General features: G+C 44.8%; 3 protein-coding genes across 9 annotated transcripts; 2 read left to right on the forward strand and 1 right to left on the reverse strand.

The window, feature by feature from the left end:
* Positions 1–6,183: 6,183 nt before the first annotated feature.
* On the forward strand, positions 6,184–12,340 carry meiob (meiosis specific with OB-fold). The gene is made up of 14 exons (XM_015963539.3): positions 6,184–6,274; positions 6,607–6,676; positions 6,856–6,913; positions 7,054–7,185; positions 7,435–7,507; positions 7,646–7,841; positions 8,300–8,400; positions 8,540–8,592; positions 8,731–8,826; positions 8,991–9,083; positions 9,744–9,888; positions 9,983–10,169; positions 11,813–11,899; positions 11,979–12,340. The coding sequence occupies exons 2-14, from the start codon at positions 6,620–6,622 to the stop codon at positions 12,090–12,092; spliced, it is 1,392 nt and encodes a 463-aa protein (XP_015819025.1). The 5' UTR covers positions 6,184–6,274; positions 6,607–6,619; the 3' UTR covers positions 12,093–12,340.
* A 1,342-nt stretch (positions 12,341–13,682) lies between these two features.
* On the forward strand, positions 13,683–20,132 carry mlst8 (MTOR associated protein, LST8 homolog (S. cerevisiae)). Of its 5 annotated transcripts, none has more exons than XM_015963536.3 (9): positions 13,683–13,776; positions 13,979–14,143; positions 14,260–14,311; positions 15,782–15,944; positions 16,013–16,088; positions 16,180–16,332; positions 16,416–16,540; positions 16,625–16,788; positions 18,748–20,132. In XM_015963536.3, the coding sequence occupies exons 2-9, from the start codon at positions 14,015–14,017 to the stop codon at positions 18,864–18,866; spliced, it is 981 nt and encodes a 326-aa protein (XP_015819022.1). In that variant the 5' UTR covers positions 13,683–13,776; positions 13,979–14,014; the 3' UTR covers positions 18,867–20,132. The 5 variants fall into 5 exon arrangements, 4 of the variants coding, with proteins under 4 accessions (XP_015819022.1, XP_070401640.1, XP_054605054.1 ...); XM_070545539.1 differs by having other exon boundaries at positions 13,761–13,776; positions 13,974–14,143; XR_011516881.1 differs by lacking the exon at positions 13,683–13,776 and having other exon boundaries at positions 13,783–14,143; positions 18,748–18,992; positions 19,413–20,132.
* Positions 19,447–25,581, reverse strand: bricd5 (BRICHOS domain containing 5). 3 transcript variants are annotated; one of them, XM_054749083.2, is made up of 6 exons: positions 25,267–25,581; positions 25,066–25,197; positions 24,844–24,993; positions 24,113–24,220; positions 23,057–23,210; positions 19,447–19,587 (listed from the first exon to the last, which is right to left on the reverse strand). In XM_054749083.2, exons 1-6 carry the CDS (start codon positions 25,318–25,320, stop codon positions 19,493–19,495), a joined length of 693 nt encoding a protein of 230 aa, XP_054605058.1. In that variant the 5' UTR covers positions 25,321–25,581; the 3' UTR covers positions 19,447–19,492. The 3 variants fall into 3 exon arrangements, with proteins under 3 accessions (XP_054605058.1, XP_054605057.1, XP_054605056.1); XM_054749082.2 differs by having other exon boundaries at positions 23,057–23,207; positions 25,066–25,581; XM_054749081.2 differs by having other exon boundaries at positions 25,066–25,581.
* Positions 25,582–25,743: the final 162 nt, after the last annotated feature.

Below are 25,743 nucleotides of genomic sequence, written 5' to 3' on the forward strand. Positions count from 1 at the left end.
CACCGTCTCAGATCTGATTCTGTATGTCGTGGGTTAGATTTCTTCACCACAACATGACAGAATCATCCAGCCATTCCTCTAACCTCAGTACAGAATCAGTTCCCTCTGTCGTTTCCGCCACCCTAGCTCAGCACAGTGATTCACTCCAAGCTCTGTCTGATCAACTCTCCCACACTAACCACACCTTGTTTGAAGTAGGAACGATGGTAAAGGAATTAAGCCACAGACTCGCCTCCCCGGAGCAAGCCTCATCCCCCGCTCAGAGTCTGCCCGGACCCGTTCTTCCTGCACCATCCAGTCTGCCCAGCTTCCGGGTCGCTACCTCTCCTCCACCGGAGACGTTTGACGGCAACCGGGAGGTTTGTCGAGGTTTTCTCCTCCAATGCCAGCTGGCTTTCCAGCGATCTCCGGAGTCTTTTTACACCGATTGAAATTAAGATCTCCTACATCATCGGTCTTCTACGAGGTAAGGCACTCCGGTGGGCGGAGGCAAAAAGCCGGAACCCGCACTTCCTTAAGAGTCCGTTGGATGAGTTTCTGGCGGATTTTAAAATGACTTTTGACAAACCTGAGTCAGCGGCTGAAGTGGCCAGACAGATTTGGAGCTTACGTCAAGGGAAGCTCTCAATCGAGGATTTTTGCCATAGAGTTTCGGACCCTAGCCGCCACTTCCACCCTCGATGAAGCCTCACTTAAGGGGGCGTTCACCCAGGCTCTTAACGAGCAGCTTCAGGATCAACTCGCTTTCTGCCAGGAACCACCTGATCTCGAGAGCCTTATCGCACTGTGCAGTAGGATGGAGAAGAGACATAAGGTACGCCAAAGAGGTAACAACTTCCCCTTACCTTCTCGCCTTAACTGCCCGCAAAATGTGTATCCAGCAGCTCCAGCTCTGCCCCCCAGTGAGCCCATGCAGATTGGTCGAGCTAAATTAACCCAAGAGGAGAGAAACAAGCGCATGAGTTCAGGGGCGTGTTTGTATTGCGGCATGTCTGGACATTTTGTGGCCAACTGCCCCAAGCAGTTAAACTCCAGGTCCCATCAGTAGCCCCGAGAGTACTGGTGGGAGGTTATCGGTCAGATTCAAACTCTCGGTGTTTGCTGGAATGTTCTCTGTCACATAATCACATTACTCTTCCCTCTCTCGCATTAGTTGACTCTGGCTGTGAATTAAATCTTCTTGACCAACAGCTAGTGGAGCAACTCCTGGTTACCACTTTCCCTCTACAAACACCCTACCGTGTATCCTCTCTGGACGGAGGCTCCCTCACCTCTATCACTCACAAGACTGCACCCATTCGCCTGATGACGTCAGGTAACCACAGTGAGGAACTCGCCTTTTTTGTATTTCCTTCCCCTCAGTCTCCTGTGGTCCTGGGTCATCCCTGACTTAAGAACCATAACCCCCGTATTAACTGGGTCACAAACCAAGTGGAGATGTGGAGCAATAACTGTCATTTAACCTGTTTGGGACCAGCCCGTTCTAGTTCCGAGCCTCGAGCCCTGAAGACCACACCACCCGACCTCACCGGGGTTCCGCCTGAATATCACGACCTCCAGCAGGTATTTTCTAAACATAAAGCGTCCTCATTACCACCTCACCGCCCTTACGATTGTGCTATAGATCTTCTCCCTGCAGCACCTCTTCCCTCTAGCCGTCTCTACAGCATCTCCAAGCCTGAACGTGAAAGTATGGAAAAGTACATCTCCGAGTCCCTGGCATCCGGCATAATTCGGCCTTCCACCTCTCCTCTGGGTGCTGGCTTTTTCTTTGTCTCCAAGAAGGACGGCACCCTGAGGCCTTGCATCGACTACCGCGGTTTAAACCAAATCACGGTGAGAAACAAGTATCCATTACCCTTACTGTCATCCACTTTTGAACCCATACAAGATGCGACCATATTCACTAAGCTGGATCTTAGAAATGCTTACCATCTGGTTCGCATCAGAGAGGGAGATGAGTGGAAGACGGCTTTCAAAACACCAATAGGACATTTTGAGTATTTAGTCATGCCTTTTGGTCTCACGAACGCACCTGCCGTTTTTCAGAACCTGGTTAACACTGTTTTGAGTGACTACCTGAACAAGTTTGTCACAGTATATCTGGATGACATTTTGATTTTTTCGAGGACCCCCGAGGAACACACCGGTCATGTCCGAGCCGTTCTCCAACGCCTACTCGAGAATCGGCTCTACGTTAAGGCGGAGAAATGCGAGTTTCATGCCCCATCTGTTAAGTTTCTGGGTTTCGTACTGGAGAGTGGAAGGCTGGGACCTGACCCCGAAAAGGTGCAGGCAGTTAAAGACTGGCCAACTCCTTCCACACGCAAACAGCTACAGAGATTTTTGGGTTTCGCAAATTTCTATCGTCGGTTTATTAAAGGGTACAGCCAGATAGCCGCCCCTTTAACACAACTAACCTCAGTTAAGAGACCTTTCATTTGGGATGCTGAAGCCTCCAGGAGTTTCTGTGACTTAAAGGAGAGGTTCATTCAGGCCCCTATTCTCACCCGTCTAGACCCTGCAAAGCAGTTTACTCTCGAGGTTGACGCCTCGGACACTGGAGTCGGGGCTGTGCTTTCTCAAACCTCCCCCACAGATCACCGCCTCCATCCCTGCGCCTTCTTCTCACGGCGCCTCTCTCCTGCCGAGAGAAATTACGATGTGGGAGATCGTGAGCTCCTAGCTGTGAAACTCGCCTTGGAGGAGTGGAGGCACTGGCTGGAGGGAGCTGAGCACCCCATTGTGATATGGACGGATCATAAAAATCTCTCCTACCTCAAAGAAGCTAAGAGACTCAACCCACGTCAATCCAGGTGGGCCCTGTTCTTCTCACGTTTTCACTTTATCATTTCCTACAGACCAGGCAACAAGAACATCAAGCCCGACGCTCTCTCACGACAGTTCTCGGTGAATTCGGATCCCGAGCCCACTACCATCATACCACCGGATTGTGTCCTGGGAGCCGTTACCTGGGAGATACGGGATCAGGTGCTCGAGGCTCAAAAGAACTACCCCTGTCCCAATCAGGTACCCAACCGCACCCTGTTTGTTCCTCCTTCCGTCAGGCATAAGGTGATTAACTGGGCCCACACCGCCAAGTTTTCTGTCCACCCTGGTATCAGTCGTACCGTAGCCTTAATCCGGAGGTCCTTCTGGTGGCCAACAATGTTTAAGGATGTCAAGGAGTACGTTTCCGCCTGCCAAACCTGTGCCCGCAACAAGGGAAGTAACCAACCCCCTTTTGGACTATTACATCCGCTACCCATTCCCTCCAGGCCCTGGTCCCATATTGCACTAGACTTTGTCACCGGTCTTCCCCCTTCTCGAGGCTTTACGGTTATTTTGACCATTATCGACCGTTTCTCCAAGGCTTGTCACCTAGTGCCGCTAAAGGCTCTACCTTCTGCCGCTGACACTGCCACTTTGCTTGTTAAGCATGTTTTTAGGCTCCATGGCATTCCTGCGGAGATACTTTCTGACCGCGGCCCTCAGTTTATCTCAAGGGTGTGGAGGGACTTCGCCACCTGCTTAGGGGCTAAGGTGGCGCTAACATCTGGTTTTCATCCGCAGTCAAATGGCCAATGCGAGAGACTAAATCAGGAGGTAGAAGCCATGCTCCGCTGTCTGTGTTCTTCTAGCCCTTCCAGTTGGAGTACCCACCTTCCTTGGATCGAGTACGCCCATAACGCCCATGTCTCCTCCGCCACTGGACTATCCCCCTTCGAGGCCTCGACAGGTATTCAACCCAGTTTGTTCCCTTCTGTATTTCCCACCACAGTTTCCTCCGTTCCTCAGTTCCTGAAGGGGGCCCGACGGGTTTGGGCGGCCACGCAACAGGCCCTACAGAGGACTGCAGAACGCAACCGGCGTCTGGCCGACCGGCACCGGCGTCCTGCCCCAGACTATGCGCCTGGACAGCGCGTCTGGCTCTCCACCAGGGACATCAGATTAAAGGACCACTGCAGAAAACTTTCCCCCACATTCATCGGTCCCTACACGATTTCTGCTGTCGTCAACCCGTCCTCCGTCCGCTTGGATCTGCCGTCCCACATGAAGATCCACCCCGTTTTTCATGTCTCCCTCCTTAAGCCTGTCATCTCCAGTTCCCTGTGCCCTCCTGTCGACCCTCCGCCTCCTGTGCGTCTCGCTGACGGGGGCCTCGGTTACCGTGTCCAGCGCCTTCTGGATGTGCGACCTCGTGGCCGAGGTTTCCAGTACCTGGTCGAGTGGGAGGGTTATGGCCCGGAACATCGGCAGTGGGTCCCGAGGTCATGGATCGATGACCCCTCTCTCATTCGGGATTTCGAGTTGGCCCGCTCCTCCTCCTCCTCCTCCTCTGCTCGGCCGCCAGGTGGCGTCCCTTGAGGGGGGGGGTACTGTCACGGTCTGAGGTATTTCCCTGCTGTCACTCTCTGTCTTTTGAGTTTCCCTCTGCAGGTGGGCGTGTCTGGAGGTGACCAAGCTGCAGCAGATCTGCTCATCAGCTGGCCAGGGGTATTTAAGCAGCTGGGAGACTCCTACACTTCGCTGGATGATTACTCTACCTGGGTACCTTCTAACAGCCACTTGTGAAACTTATTCGAGCTCTGTAAACTCTTGAGAATTAGATTTGTTTTTGGATTTTGGATTTTTGAGATTTGATGTGTTTTTGGATTTTGGATTTTTGCCTTTGTGACCTCCTGCTCTTGTTCCCAGACAAATCTACACACTCATCTCTGACTGGCAGAACTCTGGAGCCCACACCATTTGGATCTCCAACTCCGCTCGTCTCTCAGCCTCTCCCCTGGCCAGACCCGCCTCCAGCTGCCCACCTAACCTCCCCGGACCTCCCCAAGCTCAGCTCCCTCCACGTCTCTTTTCTGGATCTCAGTCCCTGCTACCCAGACCGGACCACTCCTCCCTCAAACCAGTTCCCACCTCTCCAGACCGTAAGTCCTCCACATAAGCCTGATTCCCTGTGCCATCCGCAAATTGGATCTAACTCCGATCTGTCCACAGCTTCTCCCGCACCAGCTTCCTCGTGCAAGAACTCAGCTACGTTTACGCTGCTTCCTTGGTTTCCCTTTAAAATAAATTCTTTTTAAAAACATTTTACACCGTCTCAGATCTGATTCTGTATGTCGTGGGTTAGATTTCTTCACCACAACATGACACCAACACATAGACACACACACCCTTAGGTTAATGTGGGCGCACTGACACACAACACTTCTACACTTCTTCTATGGGATGACAATTTTGATTGTTTCACTAGAAAAATCAGCAAATGAACCTTATACATTTCAATATTAAAGTCCCATAGTTGTCACACACACACCGGTGTGGTAAAAATTGTCCTCTGCATTTGACCCATCCCCATGGGGAGCGGTGAGCTGCAGACGCGGCCGCGCTCACAAACTATCTGGTGGTTTAATCCCCAATCCAACCCCTTCAAGCTGAGTGTCAAGTAGGGAGGCATTGTGTCCCATTTTTATAAAGTCTTTAGTATAACCCGACCGGGTCAAACAAGAAAGCTGAAAATGTCCATTTTGCAGAACTGCGGCAGCAACAAGTTGACATTGGTGCTCTAATCTTGGTACTTTTATATAATAATATAATAATAAAAACAAAAAATGAAACAGAAAATACACTGAAAAATATGGATCTGAACAGTTTATAATGCAGATTTTATCCATATATCGGTCCCTGGCTTCCCTATTTAATGCTTCCCTGTATATTCCGCATCCTTTTGGGGATCTTAACAAATTTATTACTTTCTCTCAAATCTGCTTTAACTCTGGGATTTTGTTTCTACGGTTTGTTTACACTGACTAGGCCATCAATAGTTCTGCCACATCCCAGTGTGGCAAAATGGGTTCGTACTAAGAAAAATATTACAAAGTTAAAAAGTTGCAACAACGCCACCCCAGACCTGCTCCAGGGAACTAAAAGGACATAGGTCCGGTGCACCCACAGTAGAATAGACTGGTTTTTAATGCAATAATGGCCTTTATCAACAATTCATCTAAAAACATACATATAAAAATATACCAGATTAAAAAGGAAGTGCTACCCAAGTCAGGTAAGTTAAAAACAGGGAAAACCTAAATAAAATGTCTTATTATTAAAAAACACTGTTTTTCACTATTTTTACTTTTGTGCAAAAGTCGCTCTTTGTAAACTAAAAAATAATGGAAACCGATTTGTCCGACAGCAGTAAACGCACCATCTAGGGTCGTGTGCAACATTTGTAGCGCGAATAGTGCTTCTAACCTACGGAGAGGGAACTTTGGTAGGTAAAAGCATCTCTAATAGTGTTTTAAAACTCCAACGAATTTTTCTTGGTTTTAACGCGGGAAATTATCAACTTTCAGACAAATTTTAAACAAAAAATAAACTTAACAAAAGATAATAAGCTTTCCGCCATCTAACAACTTAGTTTTGTGATGTAGCTAATGAACACTTTCAGCTAGTGTTAGCTAAACTTGCTCATTGCTCTCAATGTCTTGAGCTTGTTTCAATCAATAAAGACACAAGAAGGTCTATAACAGTTAGTAAAAAATAAATAAGGAAAATAGACAAAATAGATGCAAGCTATTTTTATATCAGTTTGTTACGTTTCAGAGTTAATGAAGAAATGGCTGCTCACAACTACATCGCTATTTCAGAGCTTCATCCCAACTTCTCTCATCCAGTAAGTTTGAATTTCATCCAGTCTGGTGTATTTTATTTTTTAGGCATCACTTTTCAGTATGTCAGACATGAATTATACTGTAGTGACTGATTGACGTTTAATAGTTGATCTTGGTAATTCTGTAATTCGATCTGATTTATTACTCATTTTTAGTCATTGTCATAATGTTGTTTTTCCAGAATGTGGCAGGAATCCTCATTGGAAAAACTGATGTCAGAAGTTTCCCTGACAGAAAAAGTTAGTATCAATTTTATTATATATGTAAATGAAACTCATGTGACCTAGATGTCTTGTCAGTCAGCGCCCTCTGCTGGTCATTTTCTCAATGTGCTCTTTAGTCTGAGTTAACTAAACCTTTGTCTGTCCTTTACTTTCAGATCCTGAGAAAGAACGATTCACTTTTGGCTTCACTATAAGAGACTCTCCTGATTTCTTCATTAATGTGACAGCCTGGGGAAATGATGGATTTATCAACGGGCTTGCCAGCAGCTTCAGCATCGGAGACTGTGGTGAGTTTCAACAATTCAAAAACCTGAGGAAAATCCTCCACTTAATCATAATAATTAAGTGGAGCTATGGTTATTTTAGCACTTTTAAAATGTCAAACTGAGAGTGTTTGAGTGACCTAAACTTACATTTTAAAATGATTCCGGATGAAAATAATAACTCTTAATGACTTTCTAAAAAATGTGCAGCAATACATATAATCACAGCACAACTTAACTATATTTAAATGAAGACATTTCATGTTTTTTCAGTCACAATTGAAAATCCTTTAGTCTCCAACAAAGACCCAGATAAAGGAGACAAGTTCTGTCCTACAACACCCAGGTAAACTTTTCACCCCATTTGTGAAATATTGTTTACCTTATAGCTAGATAAAACTTTTAAAAGCATGGCGTAACGTTGTGTAAAGTTTGTAGAAGTGATCCTCTTCACAGTTTAAATGGTTTGTATTTGGTGCTTTAGCCCTTACAGGCTGCTGGTGACCGAGGCTCACTCCCAGGTGCACCTGTGTGCCGACACGACCACCATTGATAGGCTGCTGCCTCTGATTCACCTCCCTGTTAAGGACTCCAGAGATTTTTACTCTCTGGGAGACATTGTGGCCAATGGGCAACAATTAGATGGCACAGTGATAAATGTGCTGGCTGCAGTGAAACAGGTAAGAAACAAATGCAGAAATATTTGCATTTAAAATAAGTCTCAGTTAAGGAAATCTTTGTTTGTTTGTTTGTTTTTTATTTAACCAGGAACGGTCCCACTGAGATTAAAAACCTCTTTTACAAATGATACCTGGCCAAGAAGCAGCAGAACAGTCACAAAAATTAAACAAATAATCAATTACATACGCATCATGAAAAACAATTACAATGTACAGAGTTCGACTGGAAAGCTCCTGCTCTGGACTTATTTGGACATATTTACTCGTCCAAATAAGCATTAGAAGAAAGTGTTCATTACCATATTTTTAAGTCATGTAAAAGCCATAAGAAGACCTCCTATAGCGTTGATAAGAGATATGATAAGAGAAGGCAGTGAACGCACCCCTCTTCAGCTAAAGCATTGTTTCATAAGCAGAAACGAGGCTGTGAGAGGAACTTGATGTGATCCTGTTTTCAGATCGGAGATGCTAAACAGTTCACCACTTCAGACGGTCGCAGAGGGCAGCGGCTGGAGGTGAAGCTGTTTGATGACTCGGTCTCATCATTTCCTCTCGTCTGGTGCGTCACTCAGTTTTTACTCTGGAAAGTTAGCTAAAGAATTTCTTGGTGTGAGCCATATTTTCTCTTCCTATCTGACCGTGTCTACGGTCACACAACGCTTCAGATCAACCCGGTCTTCCCTCTGCTTCACTCGCAGCTGGGACCGGGAGACCATTCTTCTCATGCAGACTTTGGTGCCCAGAGAGACGGGTAGGCCGACAGCTGCTTCTCATTCTCAGTCACAGAATAAATCACAATCTAACCGTCATTCCTGGCAGGAATACGGATATCTGAGATGTGACTTTAAGATAAAACTTGCTTGTTTGAACCCTTAATCTGCTCTCAAAGTGCTCTTCATAGCAGAGGCCAAGATGAGCTTTGACAGCTTTCGCAGCAGCATGGTGGCAACTGTTAACTCAAAAAGCATCATCACTGTCAATCCTGGTAAGAGAGCACAGCTACACTCACGCTGTCTAAACACTTCCTTCTGCTGGGAATCAAAACAAGCCTGAGTCGGGCAAGCGGCGCAGGGACATGAGCGACGATACCTCCTCTCTAGAATATGTTTCTTTGAGCAGTAAAGCTTGGGGTCTTGCTTTTGTTCTCAGACACGAGAGAGGCCAGCTTGTTGTTCAGCTACGCTAAAGAAGTCTCTGAGTTTGGAGTTCTGGACCAGGATGAGGCATCGGAGGATTTGCCTGGTGGGTTTCTGTCAGGGCCTAAAGGTCACCACCATCTGGACTTTAGTCATAACTTTATATGTTCTTTTCACACTTTCTTATAATGTTTTGAAGTTATCTTCATCCATTTTTATCCAGACTTTTAAAGTTCTGTCAAAGATTTTCGGTAGCTGCTTTCCCCCCCACGCACTTTTAGAGAAATGTTTTTCTTTTAACCGGCCCTTTAACTGATCCGTTTATCCTTCAGGCACACAAAGGCTTCTCTAACTCAAGGGATGGACCACCGTTGTGTCATGTGTCAAACAGAAAACACAACCAAAAAACAAATGGGTCTATTTTTAGTGGGATGTTTTCACAAGGACGTGATCTGATTATCTATCTCGAGTCGAACGAGTAAACAAAAACGCCAAAAGTAACAAAGAGTTTCCTGCAGAAACGAATTAACTGAGGCATGAATCATCTCACAGGTCCGGTGAAATAATGAGTGACAATCAGTAAAATAACAGGAACGTTAAAAACACACAAGAGAGGTTTAAAGCATTTCCCCCAAACTGTCCAACTGAAACAGCCCAACCTTGATGGATCACACAAGTTTTTTTCAGAGTTTGTTGACCAAGAAACGACAGGCTCTGTTACAGGCTGAGCAGACGCCAGTGTGTGTCCGTGCTTTTGTCTCTGTAGTGGAGTCCATCACGGATGTGTACACGGTTAGCCAGCTGAAGGAGAAAGCCAAAGAGCACCCCGAGGCCTTCTTTGGCATCACGTACTGCTTTATCTCCAAGTTTGACCTCGACTCATCTGTTTCAAAGGTCATAAAGACGCGGTGGTGAGATACTACGGGGTCAAAGAAACATCCAGTTCTTTTTAGGTGTGCTTTCCCTCAGGTCAGTACCTGGATCAGTTATTTTCTCCTGTTGCAGCTCCAAATGTAGGTTCCAGGTGATTGAGGACATCCAGATGTGCACCAACCAGCTGTGCCCAGGGAAGGATCAAGCTCTTTCAGCCTCGACAGACTTTGACTTGCTGGTGGACTTCACAGACCACACTGGCACCATGCAGGTCTGCAGCCTCAGAGGCCCGGTGGCAGAGAAGACACTCGGCTGCACGGTTCGTACCTTTTTAGTAGCACGTTAAGGTTAAAGGTGCAATAAGTAAGAATTTCATGGTGAAATAATCACAAAACTAATGTCTCAATCATATAGGAGGGAAAGTTACATTGACACTGATTTTTTTCTCATCCAGCTGGGGGGTTGGCGGTTTATCTCCTTTTAAAAGGCTGCAGGAGGACGTAGGCCCTGTCCCAATACTTGCCCCTCAGTTTCATTTAATTTATTTATTGACATAGCTCATTGGATTACACATTTACAGCTTCATAAAATTCACGGTTCTCTCCCAAAGCCAGAGTTGGCCTCCTGAATCCGAAGTTTGACCATCCGACATCATCCTAGCGCGCAATGTTCTGTGACTCTTTAAAAAACAAAAACAGTGAGAAACACTGGCAGCGAACGGCTTTACCGATCAGTAACTGGCAGTGAATGAGTTAATATTAGCTAAAGAAGGCTAGAGGCTAGCATTGCGCTAACAGTGAATGTATTTATTGACTGATCAACTTAGTGCAGAGCTATTCAATTCTGGGCCTCGTGAGCTGATATCCAGCAGGTTTTGTGGTTTTTCTGCTCCAACACACTTGATTCAGTGCTTGAATCACCTGTGCAGCAGCTCATCAGGCTCTGCAGAAGCCTGTTAATCACCTGCTGATTTAAATCAGGTGTGTTGAAGCAGGCTAAAACCAAAACATGCTAGATACCGGCCCTCAAGGCCCGGAATTGAATATCCCTGACTTGAGCCTTTTTTCTAGGAACACTACTCAGCCTCAAACAGCTCAGTACAGCATGGTTTGAGTCAGCCCATCTGTGTGTAGCTTTGGTCCCATGCCAGCTCCATGAAACAAAGTGGGTGTGCCTCTCAAAGGTGCGGGGGAAGGGGGTGGCAGTCGTGGTAGCATGAGGGGATCAGTAAACAGTGCAAGGTAACCTGTATGCTCCATAGCAACAACTCAGCTGAAAAATGGTGGTGTTGCTGGACATTTTTGCTCAGTTTTATGGCTTTTTGTCAGGCTCTGAACCAGGAAATGGTTGCAAGCAGTGAAACAGAAAGCAAAAACCTCCGTAGCAACCAGTGACTCTGCCCCCTAGCCAATCAGAGGCCAGAATCACGATGTCGGCCTGACTCAGCCTTGCCAGTTACCTCAACAGAGCAGGGACTAAAAATAGGGGAGAAAGTGGAGAGATGATACCGGACCCTGCCCTTGGGAGCAGTAGCCAGACCGAGCTGCATCGGTCCGAGTTGCTCTGAGTAGTGTTCCTGGGAAACCAGCTTTAGTGTGTGTGACGCTTTTCCTCTAGAACAGGGGTAGGCCACTCTGATCCCAGAGATCAGCATGTTTTAGAGGTTTCTCTGCTTCAGCACACCTGAGATATTAATCAGCAGGTGATTAACAGGTGTCTGCAGAGGCCGATGAGCTGCTGGACAGGTGAATCTACTGTGATGAAGCAGGGAAACAACTAAAAATTGCTGGACCAGGGTTGCCTACTCATCTAGAATGTTCGGGAGCTGAACCGCAGCTCAGAACAGTTGCTCGGACCGAACTTGTTTGTTTTGATCAGTACCCAAATCTGACCACAGGATGTCATTCTGACTTCATGCACCTGTAAAGTGTGAGCTGAAGAAAACTGTTAAATCTGTTACAGACAGACGAGTTCACTCGTCTGACTGATGATCAGCGAACTGCTCTGAAATGGAGGCTTCTTTTGGAAAGGTGCAAAATATATGTGAAGGTACAGTGAGCCTCTGATCTCTCTGTAAGTTTCTTTCAAAACAAGTCACGTGTTTCTAAAATCACACAATGTGTTGTAGATCGTTCCTTCTACTAAGATGAAGAGCGGGATCAGAGGGGCGATCCTGTCCTGCTCGCTGGCGGATCCGGGAGAGGTGAAGCAGCACATGTCGGCTCTGCTGCAGCATGTTTAATCAGCAGATGTTCAGCACATCTGTTCCTGTCAGCCTGGGTCATCACAGTTCTGTTTGGCTCAGATGGTGCTCGGAGGATGTGGGTTTTGTGTATTAACGATAATTTATGTATCCACAATATTTATTTATTTAACTTAATGTATTTATTCATGTTATTAAAGTGTTTGATAAATGTTAAAATAAACATCTGTTTAAAAGCAGTGTGCTGATAATATCCTGTGAGATCATGTTTACTCTTCTGTTGCATTAATGTCAATAATCAGCCAGTGAGTTAAAAAGATTGTTTTCTAATTAAAACCTTAAAACATTTCAATTAGTGGGTTTATTCTACTTTAAACAATTCGTATTCAGTGGAGGATTGAAGCTGCTAATTTTAAGAATAAATAAGCTTATGAAGGCAAAATAGTAGTTATTAAATGTAAAACCACTATATGTAGGTTTATTATGAGACAATAAAAAATTACAGAATATTTATATATGAAATAAAGACAAATTCAATAGACAACAAGAGGGGTAATGTTACTATTAAAGAGTACAAATGGTAGTATAAGCATCAATAATTGCATGAATTAACTTTTGTATTGATTCAGTCATGTGTACTTTTATATGCATTGATTTTAAAACGACTGGTGAAAACATGAGTTCACATATCAGTGGCTTACTTCAGATGTGTGAGCGGGTGTTGCGCTGGGCGTCTGCTTATTAAATATTTTCAGTCATATTTAAAAACAAGTAATCAAATGTTTATTTTATTGCATAACATAACTTAAAAGTCTATGCATCAAATAGGTCAAATAAATATATTTAGATAACATTTTTACCAGCATGAGTTTGTAGTTTCTAATCAAACATGTCAGATATCAAACTTAATTATTAGTTATTGACCAATAAATACTCAACAGCGTCTAATAAACAGACATTCATACATGGGAATTATTTTTCAAAAGGTAAACATTTCTGTTTTAACAGGAAAACCATTTAGATTTGTTTGGATCTCACAAATTTGTAACCTTTTCATATAATTTAAATAAAAGAAAACAAATGCAGCAAAAGTAACAACTACAGAATAGAGAAACAGTTCTTTTATACGGGTTGTTCTTTATCTGAATAAACGTTTAATTTAATTACCGTACTTATAATCTGTCATTTGTTTTGATTAATGGCCACATATGTAATGAATTTTTATGTTTAGCTAGGTCAGCTGGATGAAAAAACGAGAACTGAGTCTAGCTTTCGAGAGTAAGGGATCGCCCTCTTCTGGAGACAAGTGGTTGAAGATAAAACCACTTAAAATTACTACGATTATTGAATTAGCGTAGTTTGTCTAGATGACTGGAAAGCCATATCATCTTTACATATGCAGACTACTTAACTTTTAATTATTTGTGTTGAACACGATAAAATAAACAAGCTGAAGCGGTTAACTGCAGCTCTATAAACATCAGATCGTGCGGCCTCAGGGCGAAACTAAACCCACGGTAGACTTAGAGGTATTTTATTCTTAATAAATGCAATATATTTATTATTAACATGACGTAAATCCAGACAGTTCGTCCTGTTAATTTCTAATTCACCAGTAAGTGGCGGTAATGCACTCATCAACACGGAACGTTTGTAACGGAACTCTGGTTTCTGGAGGACGCTTTTAACCAAGACGCGTTTTTTCCTGAATCGACGGCAGAGGGTAATGTAAACAAAATGCTGTTTATCAAATATCGCTGTTTTACTGTAAGGTGAGAGGTGTTGTCGCAGAAAACGGTTTAATCTCGAAAGTGTTAAACTTCGACCTTGGTTAGCTTGTTGAGCTAAGACTAGCTTCTGTTAAGCTGTGATTTTCATCCCTTTTAGTAAAGGTCAGAATGCTAATTTTCATTATCTTAGTGTAGCATTGACGGTTCTGACAACCAGACTGCTGTGGAAACATGAATGTGAACCAGGGGACGGTGGGCAGCGACCCGGTTATTCTGGCCACGGCGGGATATGACCACACTGTCCGCTTCTGGCAGGCCCACAGTGGGATCTGCACCAGGACGGTCCAGCACCAGGACTCGGTACTTGTGCTTGAGCTAACGATTGTCGTATTTGTTTTTAAAGAAACCCTTTACAGAAACAGAATGCAATAATTAGACATATAATAAAAGTTTATTTTCTTGACATTTTCCCCCAGCAAGTCAATTCCCTGGAGGTGACGCCTGACAGAAGTATGATTGCAGCTGCAGGTTGGTTCATGCATGCATCAATAGAGCTTCACGTTGTGTGTTTCTCTACTTACAGTACCCCATATTTATAAAATATAAATTGTTTTGTAAAGCTTATCCGCCTTCAGAATCTACCTGCGATGGGTTCAGTTGGTTGGACAGGATTTGAAAAGGACCTCATTGGCTCTAGTTGTTGTTGAATGCTTCAGCAAAATACTGAGCGAAGAATGGGACTAGTTTATGGGATTTGGTGGCATTTGCAAAAAACAAAATCAGACTAGGGCCTGCACGACTTTATTTTTTTTAAAGTCGACAGTCAAGTAATGAAAGTCAAGTCGACTTCGACTAGTCGTTGATGACGTCATACGCCGGAAGTGGCGGGGGGGGGGGGGGTCGGTCGATAGATTCGCTGGAGTTTTTGACAATTAAAATTGCGCCCACATTTTCTAAGTTAACACATCTCTTTTAACAACGGTAGTTTCTGCATCCTACTTCAGTCCTCTCCCCCCTCCCCCTGCGCAGCAGCCGCAATCTCACTGATGCGCCTGCAGCCTTTCCTGCTGCTCTAAACATTCAAATAATGATTTCATTTTCTGTTCCTCACTTCTGATTACATTCAGTGGTGTCTGTTTGTTGCAACCACCAGGTACAAAAACTAACTTGTTTTTATTTGACTATTTTTCTGTCCTGTCTTTATTATCTTCCTGCATCTCCTCTCAGTCCTAAAGAAAACCTGCTACCTGGGTTCATATATATTCACCTTATGAGTTACCTTTGAACTGCAGTTCTAAAAGATCTACCGACCGCAAAAACAGCGGAGTGCCGCTGCTCGCCGGCCAACTACAACGGGACCGTTTTTGCTGCGGAGTTCGTGCCAGAGCGGAGTGGAGAGATAGTGGAATCTTGGGGGTGCGTCACCGGAGGACAACAGGTGATGCGCATCGCTCCGCAGCAGCGAAATGCATCAGGCACAAATAACAGACAGAAAACATGAAAGGAAATGAGCCGACATGAACGATCGCGTGTTTAATTTGTTTTTGAGGTGGTGACACCTGATTTGGCGGTGCTCAGGACGCAATGTCTGGAGCGCGTCAACGATCAGAGCTTTGCATGCGCAAACTGGTTAAGATTAGGATGGGGGTGAGGGGAAGGTTAAATTGCAAGAGGGAAAAGGTCACAGTTTGGTTAAATGTCCGTTTTACCGCCGGTGTCAGTACCGCACAGCGCGTCGCCTCCGCCTCGATCCAGACGCGCAGGGGCTCATCACCTGCTGTCTTTTCCGAGGACTGCATCTTGTCAGTCATTATGACGTGACAGCGACTAGTTGATGACAGGCATAAAAAGTCACTACAGAGCCGTGAAGTCGACTAGTCGACTATTTCGTACAACCCCTAAATCAGACAGGTTCTTTAAGAAAAGCAAATAATTGAACCAGTAAAACGTTAAACGCTTTGGATTTATCTCACAGGTAATGTGCATTCTGTTTCAAAGGTTACCAGCACATCCGCATGTACGACCTGAACTCCAACAACCCAAACCCCGTCATCAACTACGACGGCGTCAGCAAGAACATCACTTCTGTGGGCTTCCATGAAGACGGGCGCTGGATGTACACGGGAGGAGAGGACTGCATGGCTCGCATATGGGACCTGAGGTCAGTGTAGCAGGACTTACTGAAAACCCGTGAGCTCCAACTTAAAATAAACCCTGCTTCTTGTTTAGGTCCAGAAACCTGCAGTGTCAGAGGATCTTTCAAGTAAACGCTCCCATTAATTGTGTGTGCCTGCATCCCAACCAGGTTAGCCATGCTGCGTTTGTCTCTGGGATCTTAGTCTTTTAGTTTAAAGTGACAGTGTTTCCAAATGCTCTAACTGTTGTGTGTTTTCCAGGCTGAGTTGATAGTCGGAGACCAGAGTGGAGTGATTCATATTTGGGATCTGAAAACAGACCACAACGAACAGCTGATTCCAGAACCAGAAGTCTCGGTTAACTCTGTTCATATTGACCCAGATGCCAGTTACATGGCAGCAGTCAACAGTTCGGTCAGTCTGCAAATGAGAATATCGGCCATGCTGGGTAATTTAAAAAAGACAAAAGCAAACCGGTTCTTTTTTGTGCTCAACAGGGAAACTGTTATGTGTGGAACCTGGCTGGAGGGATGGGAGATGAAGTGACTCAGCTCATTCCAAAAACAAAGATCCCAGCACACAAACGCTACTCCCTGCGCTGCAAGTTCAGCCCAGATTCCACGTGAGCGGTTTCTCCCCAAACCACGACACATTCAGAAACCCTTTTCTGCGTGAGCTGCAGCTGCATTTTTGTGTTCACCTCTAGACTGCTGGCCACCTGCTCAGCAGATCAGACCTGTAAGATCTGGAGAACGTCCAATTTCTCTCTGATGACAGAGCTGAGCATCAAGAGCAACAATCCAGGAGAGACGTCCCGGGGTTGGATGTGGGACTGTGCGTTCTCTGGAGACTCCCAGTACATCGTTACAGGTCTGTTTGCCGTAGAGGACGGGGTGTAAACGACATTCTGGGTTCATTTGGAAACAAACACGGTTTATTGTTCATTATAATCATGGGAACGTTACTTTTATAAAGTAAATTGTTACAGTTACTAATTACTTTGTTAAAAAAAGCAACTCAGTTACTGAGGTACAAGATTATAAAAGTAACTAATTACCAAGAAAAATAACTACTGGTATTTTCCTACTTTATTTTTTAAATAAAAGAATGTAAGAAAAATGGGATTCCCTTCTTAATAAAAATAGCCTAATTTACTGTAAATTACTACAGTACTAAAATATAAATGACTAATAAGATTTGAACATAATAAAATGTATGTTCAAATGTTTATTATGAAACTGAAAAGTTGAAATAAACAGGAGGAACTACAAACGGGAATCATTACACTAATCTAAACTATTCAAATGTGTGGAACAAGACCCCAATCAACAACATTTATAATTGCAAATAGAAAACACCTGCAAAGGGTTCCTGAACCTTTAAATGGTCTCTCAGTCTAGTTAAATTACTGAAATAAATGTAATTTGCACAGTATTCTAATTTTTCCAGTTTTACATAATTGTGTGTTTTTAGTAGCATTTCTGTTGCTGCTAATCTAGTAATGGTTAAATAAATTTATCAATAAAATCCTCAAGAGTGACACTAGAAAAGGCGCAAATCTGATGGAGGTCTTAAAGAGCAAGTCGCCCCCTAATCTACTCTTTTGCTGATAAATTATATAAATGAGTGTCCAATCGTGCTGTAGACACATGCAGTCAATAATTTGGCACTTTAGTGCGACTTAGTTAACATTTAAATATTCTGCCTGAAACTCAATGTTCCCTGCACTGCATTTGAATTTAAATCTGCCATCGTTATTGGCTAAGATGTACACTATGATGTCAGCTGGTACATTGTGATGTCACAGTGCAGTTGCGAACCTGTTTGTATTTGTTAGCGGCTCCGCCAGGCAACAGCATTCGTTGTGTTTTTCAAACAGGAAGTGGGAGTGGAGTAAGAGTCTGGCCGGGGGTGACTTGCTCTTTAGCTTTACTAACTTGGGTCAGACCCAAACACAGAAGAAGCTGGGTGGCAAAGACACACACTTAGTTCTAGTTGCACCTGAGCACCCATGACGTCTGAGACTGACACAGTCAGTGGTACAGCGGAACAAAAGAAATAATCAGGAACCGGATCCAGTTGGATCATCTAGATAGAAGAATGGTACAGCTGCAGACCGCAGCGCAGGTTCACGCCTGCAGCAGCGAATCTGCGGGTCACCAGTTCTGTAGCCATAGACCATTCATCACGTCTTCTTCGTTCATCACGGGCTGTGAGGCGCTGATCTTCCAATCAGCTGATGACAGCTTCAACACACCGCTCTGCTGAATCATAGCAACGCACACATTTTCTTATCAGTAATGGACACGGCGTTATGAAAAATGACAGTAATTAAGTAGATTTGTCACTACTGCAAAAACTAACATCTGTTAGTAACCCCGTTGTTTTAAACGTTCCCATCACAGATTATAATACGTAACCATTAAAGGTGTGGTTCACTGAAAACTCATTTTTAAAATCTTATTTCTGATCATAATCAGTCACTCTTGAGTGTATCATGCAGGCTGAACATGAAACAGTGTCCTAGGATTTCCTTCCTGCTAGAGACCACTTTAGATGTATTAAACAAGTGAACCAAACCTTTAATAAAATCTTATTCCTCTCTGTGCTTAAGCTTTGTTAGTGATGGTAGATGAAGGTTTTTGTCCGCTTGTGCCGGTGAAGGGTTCATTTCTGAAAGCAGTGCCCTCTGCTGGTCAGTAAGTTTATGAACAAAATGACGTGAGAAAACAAACAGCTTCAATACTTTTTAAATAAATATGTGTTCATGTTAGAAAGTGGGCTGAACACATTAAAGCAGACTTTGATTCCTGTTTGTTTTTCCCACAGCGTCTTCAGACAACCTGGCCCGTCTGTGGTGTGTGGAGACGGGCGAGATCAAGAGGGAGTACAGCGGCCACCAAAAGGCCGTGGTGTGTCTGGCTTTTAACGACAGCGTGCTCGGTTGAGAAAGACAGGAAGTGACAAAAACGTTCAGAGAAGGACTGTGAGGACGGGACGTTCCTCTGCTTTGACAGGAGCCACAGATGTGGTTGTTTGGGACACGGTTAACAAAACCTCCCAGAATAATCAAGGTTTTGGTGCCACACGCTAGCAAACAATCAGCAAAGCAACACAACACGTTCAAATTCACAAACTCAAGAGCCAAATGCATATTTTAGCTGGAAACTTTACAGAAATGGCTCCGTTAAGAAACTCATCTTGTGTTTTTACAGATTTGTATATTTATCCATCTTCTCCGTGTAGAAAACACTTCACATTTATGTACCGCTAAGCTGGTAATAAAAGGATTAAAGAAGTATCCTTACAGTAAGCCTTTTATTAGATAAAAACATGACTACGACAGTACAGTTACACATAATTATGCTCCTCGTGTCTAAAAAAGGGGATTGCTGTTCTGTGGTCTCTGAAACGTGCCACCAGAGAGGTTTTCACACATGAAAAGAGCAACAAGGAGGATTTAGAAACACACATTTGTGTTTTCTTTTCTTCAGACAGAAGCAGGAGGGGTCAGGCTCAAGGGGAACACTCGGATGAAGCAGAAACAGCTGATCTTCGTGCTGTAAGGACACAGTCACTCAGGCAGATAGTAGAAGCACACGGATACACAGATGTTGCTGGGGAAGCAGATGTCGATGCAGAAGTAGACCAGCCTCTGTTTGCCTGGACCTGAGATAAGACACACACACACACCCCCAGGAAGAACCAGAATCAACTCAGGTTTTCTGACATTATTTATTACGTTTCCACATCGGATCCTAAGTGGTTTATAACCAGCCTGTGTGATATTTACCCCGCGTGTCCTGAAAGGTTAGAATATTTAACCCCAACATGCAGCTTGATGTGAGGAGAGGCCACATAGATTAGGCTCTGGTTTGTTACAGACCAGACTCCTGAGATGAGGTTGTGAGTAAAGTGTGAGCACGTGCCCCCTCAGACCATCCATCTCCTTACACTAGATGTTCTGGGTTCCATTACTTCCCTGTAGAATGGAGCAGACCGAGTTGCTTTTTGAGGTTTTTTTTTGTGTCTAATTTGTGTCACACTATTGAAGTAAATCGGAATCTTACAGTTGTCCAAATAACGTGATTAATTCTCTTTTAGTTGATGATGTGTAACAAGGGGGGTTACTTTTATCACCAAGGGTCAGATTGGTGTTTTATTTCTCTGAAATTAATATTGAGTTGAATAAAACTTCTTTCTCTGAGGGAAAACTCAGGTGTGTATCCTTTAACAAATTCCCATCTCACCCTCTGTGGGTGGTCTCATCCTTCCAAGCTCGGGTCCTCTACTAGAGGCCTGGGAGCTTAAAGTTCTGTGCAGTATCTCAGCTGTTCCTAGATCTGCTCTTTTCTGGACTGAGATGTCTGATGTTTTTCCTGGGATCTGCTTTAGCTACTCCTCCAGTTTCGGGGTTACTGCCCCGATGACCACAAGTACCAGCGATGTCTTCCCTCTCCAGGCTTTCTCAAGTTCTTCTTTGAGGCCCTGGTACTAATCTAGTTTCTTATGTTCCATTTTCCTGATGTTGCATCACTTGGTATTGCCACATCAACCACAACGGCTGTCCTCTGTTGTTTGTCCACCACCACAATGTCCAGTTGGTTCACCATCACCATTTTGTCAGTCTGGATCTGGAAGTCCCACAGGAGCTTGGCTCTCTCGTTCTCAACCACCTTAGGGGTGTTACCCTCTTTGACCTTGGGGCTTCCAGTAGAGGCCAGCCGATTTATCGGGCCGTTGTATTAAATTGTTTTTGTATCAGCCGAAATTATTTTTAAAAGCCGATGGAAAAAAAAATCAGGCACCTGTGTGGCCAACTGCCGCCACTACTAGACTGAAGACAGGACCCGAAGGACCCAACACACCGTTTTTTAAATGTTTTGAGTTTGTTTTATATTTGAAGTTCAATAAATATCAAAGAGATTTGTTGACTTATTTAATTTATATTGCACACAGTGAGTGTTCAGTGTGCTGCTAAAACATATTTATCTGCCTTAATAATCTGCTTTAGATATTGGCCATCAGCAACAAAATACTTGAAAAATCGGTATCGGCCTTTAAAAAAAACACATCAGTCTGCCTCTAGCTTCATGGTCCATCATCTGCACAGATGTTTCTGTACACGACGCCAGCCACTTGGTTGTGGCGTTCCATGGAAGCTTTCCCTGCCAGCATCGTGAACCCTGCAGTTATGTGGTGGATAGTCTCAGGGGCCTCTTTGCTAACCTACACCTTGGGTCTTGTCTGGTGTGGTAGATCTTGATCTCTGTTGCTCTGGTGTTCAGGGCCTGTTCCTGTGCAGCCATGATGAGTGCCTCTGTGCTGTCCTTCAGACCAGCTCTTTCTAGCCATTGGTAGGATTTCTTGATATCAGCCATTTCAGTTATCTGTTGGTAAAAAAAAAGGGCTGTATTTGATACAGCGCCTTCTAGAGTCCTGGAACCCCCCAAGACGCTTTACAACACAATCAGTCATTCACCCATTCACACACACATTCATACACTGGTGGGGATGAGCTACGATGTAGCCACAGCTGCCCTGGGGCGCACTGACGGAGGCGAGGCTGCCGAGCACTGGTGCCACCGGTCCCTCCGACCACCACCAGCAGGCAAGGGGGTTAAGTGTCTTGCCCAAGGACACAACAACAGCGACAGACTGAGCGGGGCTCGAACCTGCAACCTTCCGATTACGGGGCGAGCACTTAACTCCTGTGCCACCGTCGCCCTTCCTGTGGTACATCCCATGTAGGGGTTTGTCCTCCCATGATGGTATTTCCAGCATCTCCTCCACTGTTCGCCATTGTCTGAGACATTCACTGACCACGTCATCTGTTGGGGCCTTGTCCTTGATGTACTTCTGGATCTTGGATGTTTCATCCTGCACGATGGCTCTCACACTCACTAGTCTTCGGCCTCCTTCCTTACGGCTAGTGCACAGTCTCAGGGTGCTGAATTTGGGATGGAACCCTCCATGCATGGTTAGGAGTTTCTGTGTCTAAACATCTGTGGTCTGTATTTCTTCCTTTGGCCAGCTTATTATTCCTGCAGGATATCTGATTACTGGCAGGGCGTAGCGGCTTATTGCCCAGATCTTGTTTTAGCCATTGAGCGGACTTCTTAGGACTTGCCTTACTTGTTGTAGGCATTTGGCTGTTGCTCCGTTCCTTGTGACCTCACCAAGGTACATGTAGCTGTCCTCAATGTCTGCTGTTGTTCCTTCTGGGAGTGAGACCCCTTCTGTGTGGACTACCTTCCCTTTCTTTGTCTCCATCCGACCACACTTCTCAAGTCCGAATGACATTCCGACATCAGTGCTGTAGATCCCGGTGGTGTGGATCAGTGAGTCGTATAGGTTTATGTCATCCGTGTAGAGGAGGTGGCTGATTGTGGTTCCATTCTTGAACCAGTATCCATAGCCAGTCTTGTTGATTATTTGGCAGAGGCGGATCAGACCTATGCAGAACAGCAGTGGGAACAGGGCGTCTCCTTGGTATATGCCACATTTTATGGAGACTTGTGCAGTTGGCCTCAAGGGAGGTTTTCCACCATCCCATTGAGTTGGCAATGAAGGTTCTCAGAGTTCTGATGATGTTGTACAGCTCCAAACATTTAATGATCCATGAGTACGGGTTTGTTACTTTGACTAAACGATTGGTTGTAAATGGTCATGGTCAAGTTTGCTTATGTATGACATCATTTTTGGGTCTTTAGTTGCAGCTTTTCCACCAGATTGTTAAGTTTCTGACAGATCGTTTGTAGGCACATCCTTAAAAAGAGTTTTAAAAAATGTTTATTGGACATTTTTTTGGCATAATGCATGAATTAACTTAAAATAATTTAGTATTTGTTTAGTTTAAAAATATATTTTCCAGTTTTCTTGATGCAGTTTGACTGTTTATGGAGAAAAACACAAAATGAAGTAAAAACTGAATATTATCTAGATTTTCCAGCTCTGTTTCTCCTCCAGATTCTAAATAAATTACGTTGGACCATAAAATATGGAATTCTAAACAAAAAAGCAAACAGATTCAATAAAATTGGTAAAAAATTTAGCAAAATAAAAAGAAAAGGATTTCTTGGAACAATGAAGCACATGTTGTGGGAGACATTGTGAGTTTACGTGTTGGAGCTCTCACCATCAGCCCTTCGGGTCCAGTGGATGGACCTGTCCCGACACAGAACCTGAACTGGTTCCTCCAGCGAGGACACGTTCACCCGACTGGCTGCCAGCACTCCCAGAAACTCCGTCTGCCTCTGAGTCTCATTACTGGGAATCTGAAACCGCCTCTGCTGAGGAGAGAAGCGCGGCATCAAAAACCTAAAAACGCTGCCTCCTCACAATGAGAGAGTGTGATTACACCACTTACACCTCTGACTGACTGAGAGTGAACCACTACAAACGCGGCTCTGCTTCTCCTCTGATGGGAGAGATTATTATGCCTCAAAGCAGAATTACAATCCCAGCTATGAGAGATTAAATGAGTCCATCAGCAGGTTGGATGATGAGAAGCAGTGTGAGACGTGACACCACCAGACCGGAGTGGATAAGAGGCTTTGTGCACACGTGGGATAAGAAACAGAGCTGCCTCTCAGTTTCCTGGTGAGAACCCACTTCTTCCATAGTGAAAAATCAGATAACCCAACACAAATCATATCTGAGCCCAATAGGAATCGAATCAGAACTATTTAAGTCACTATTAGAGCTCCAGGTATTTGCCAACAGGCAGATACACACGGGCCCTTTGACTCCCATCGAGCTGTGTTTGAATCCTAAAAGCTAAAGAGCCCCGACACAGAGCGACCATTGTGCCCCGAACGGGACTGGTGGCTGGCTGCTGTGACCTCCTGTAAAAAGATCCCGAACACGCCGAGGGGGCTGGAGGGATCAGATGTGCTGAGGAATTCAGCTGCGAAGACCGAAGGAGGAGACTAAAAGGCACCTCGAGGCCCTGAACGCTTCACCTCCCTCATTGTGCGGCACTGCCAGGAACCCCTGAGCCCTGGCAGGTTTCATCTGACAGGATCAAGCTGCCATTCAGAAACATCTCCTGAATTATAATTCAAATCTTCTAGCAGCCATTTCTTGAGTCTCTCCTTGAATTATAAAGTAACAAAACCAGAACTTTTCCCATGATGCAGTGCAGGTGAACCCTGTTGAACATGGCGTTAGTAGATACATTACCACCTGTTACCTCTAGTGTGGATTGGTTGAGGAGGGGGTTCACGTTGTCGAAGTCGGACCGCTCCATCGTTTGGAGGAAGCAGACGTCCCGGTCGACAGGTTTGTAGCAAATCAGACCCTGAAGCACAGCAAAAGATGTTTTTCCACCATTTTAGTCATAGTAGGTGGAAATCATCAATCAAAATTAAAATAATCAAACATTTAGCATGCACAATGCTGCTTCCTAGCCATAGTGTTCATAGGGGTCAGCTGCAACAGGTTGACCCCAAATTTTGGGTGTCCGCGTATTATTTGAGTCGACCTGTAGTTGGTGAGAAAGTTTGCTAACAGACAGAAAAGACTGACTCCATTGGCTAAGCCAAAGTGCTCCAAGTATGTAGTGGGGATGACTCCTAGGTACTAGCAAACCAAACTTCCAGCTTAATAACGATAAAACGGAGTTAAAAAACCGAATATGCAAACAGGAATATTCACCTGGAATTATCTGAGGTTTAATTTTAGTTTTTACTCAAATGTCCCAAGTTTACATAAAGGGGGCGGGGCTTAAAACTTGTGCTGCAGCCAGCCACCAGAGGGCTTCTGCGCTACGTACCTTTGACTACTTGATGTTTATTTCCTGGAGTTTCATTAAAATACTAAGAAAATATCCACCCAGTAAGACGATTTGCTAACTCAAGAAAATTGTAGGCCTTATTTTGCCTTTCGGCAGTGAGGGAACATCTGTGCACATCTCGTACGCACCTGTTTGACATCAAAAAGAACAGTGGATGTCTGGTTTACTGGTGCAGTCACTGAAAATGTCACCAGCTCATTCAACTGGTCCACGACGGCTGACTGGTTGAACAGGACACCATTCTGATCAGGTGCAGAGATTCTCACTATATGCGAGGACTAGTTAGAAGAAACGGATTCTTTTAAATGGGATAAAAGTTCACACCAGGGTAGTGTGAAGGATGTAGGTACCTGAGACCTGGGCCCGGACATCCAGAGGTGCCCCATCGACCCGAGGAGGGCAACAGCGAGCAGGAGCAGCAGGGCTGAGAGGCCGATCCAGAACACCTTGTGTGGACATTGGGACCAGACAGGAGCCCCGTCCTGAGGAGATGGTTCCACATACATGAACCAGTGGTGTTTAAATGTATCGTCAGAGCAGATGGTGCTCACCGTGCAGTGTTCTTCCTCCAGACACTCCTCTGAACGCTTCCAGCACCTCACCATCCTGTGTCCCGTGACGACTCCTCACTCTGTCGACTCCCTTCTCACAGCTATCGGCGTGGAGTTGTGTCCATTACCAGCACTGACTGAGACTCAGTGCACCGCAACAGCTTCTTTTTGGCCCCCACGCACCCCTCAGACCTCCCACTTTCTTCTCTCCTCTTCCTCCCCCACCTCTTCTTCTCTAGGTACCAACACCCTCCCACCCCAACACACACTTCACAGGAAGCTCTAAAGCGTTACCTTCCTGCCTCCCATCTGATTTGCCTAATGATAATACACCTCTAACACGGTCCAACATTTTTTGGCTCACACACGCGCGCATGAGAGGCGCTGGCCGCGCTGCCTGGTCCAGACAATGGACAAAGAGGCGAGGCAGGCGCAGCGAGGAAAGCCTCTCTCATCAGCTGATGGGTGATTTGGGCC

This window comes from Nothobranchius furzeri, chromosome 16, assembly GCF_043380555.1.
Source record: "Nothobranchius furzeri strain GRZ-AD chromosome 16, NfurGRZ-RIMD1, whole genome shotgun sequence".
NCBI classification, from domain to species: Eukaryota; Metazoa; Chordata; class Actinopteri; order Cyprinodontiformes; family Nothobranchiidae; genus Nothobranchius; species Nothobranchius furzeri.

What these genes read in the sequence shown, in the direction of transcription:
- meiob (XM_015963539.3), top strand. Translation starts at nt 6,620, where the DNA reads ATGGCTGCTCACAACTACATCGCTATTTCAGAGCTTCATCCCAACTTC. An exon ending in TTCTGTCCTACAACACCCAG is followed by an intron (nt 7,508 to 7,645) that starts GTAAACTTTTCA and finishes TTGGTGCTTTAG; the next exon opens with CCCTTACAGGCTGCTGGTGA. An exon ending in CATCATCACTGTCAATCCTG is followed by an intron (nt 8,827 to 8,990) that starts GTAAGAGAGCAC and finishes TTTTGTTCTCAG; the next exon opens with ACACGAGAGAGGCCAGCTTG.
- mlst8 (XM_015963536.3), top strand. Translation starts at nt 14,015, where the DNA reads ATGAATGTGAACCAGGGGACGGTGGGCAGCGACCCGGTTATTCTGGCC. An exon ending in CGGTCCAGCACCAGGACTCG is followed by an intron (nt 14,144 to 14,259) that starts GTACTTGTGCTT and finishes ATTTTCCCCCAG; the next exon opens with CAAGTCAATTCCCTGGAGGT. An exon ending in AAGTATGATTGCAGCTGCAG is followed by an intron (nt 14,312 to 15,781) that starts GTTGGTTCATGC and finishes TCTGTTTCAAAG; the next exon opens with GTTACCAGCACATCCGCATG.
- bricd5 (XM_054749081.2), bottom strand. Translation starts at nt 25,320, where the DNA reads ATGGTGAGGTGCTGGAAGCGTTCAGAGGAGTGTCTGGAGGAAGAACAC. An exon ending in TCAACCAATCCACACTAGAG is followed by an intron (nt 23,211 to 24,112) that starts GTAACAGGTGGT and finishes TTCTCTCCTCAG; the next exon opens with CAGAGGCGGTTTCAGATTCC. An exon ending in CTGGACCCGAAGGGCTGATG is followed by an intron (nt 19,588 to 23,056) that starts GTGAGAGCTCCA and finishes GTCTTATCTCAG; the next exon opens with GTCCAGGCAAACAGAGGCTG.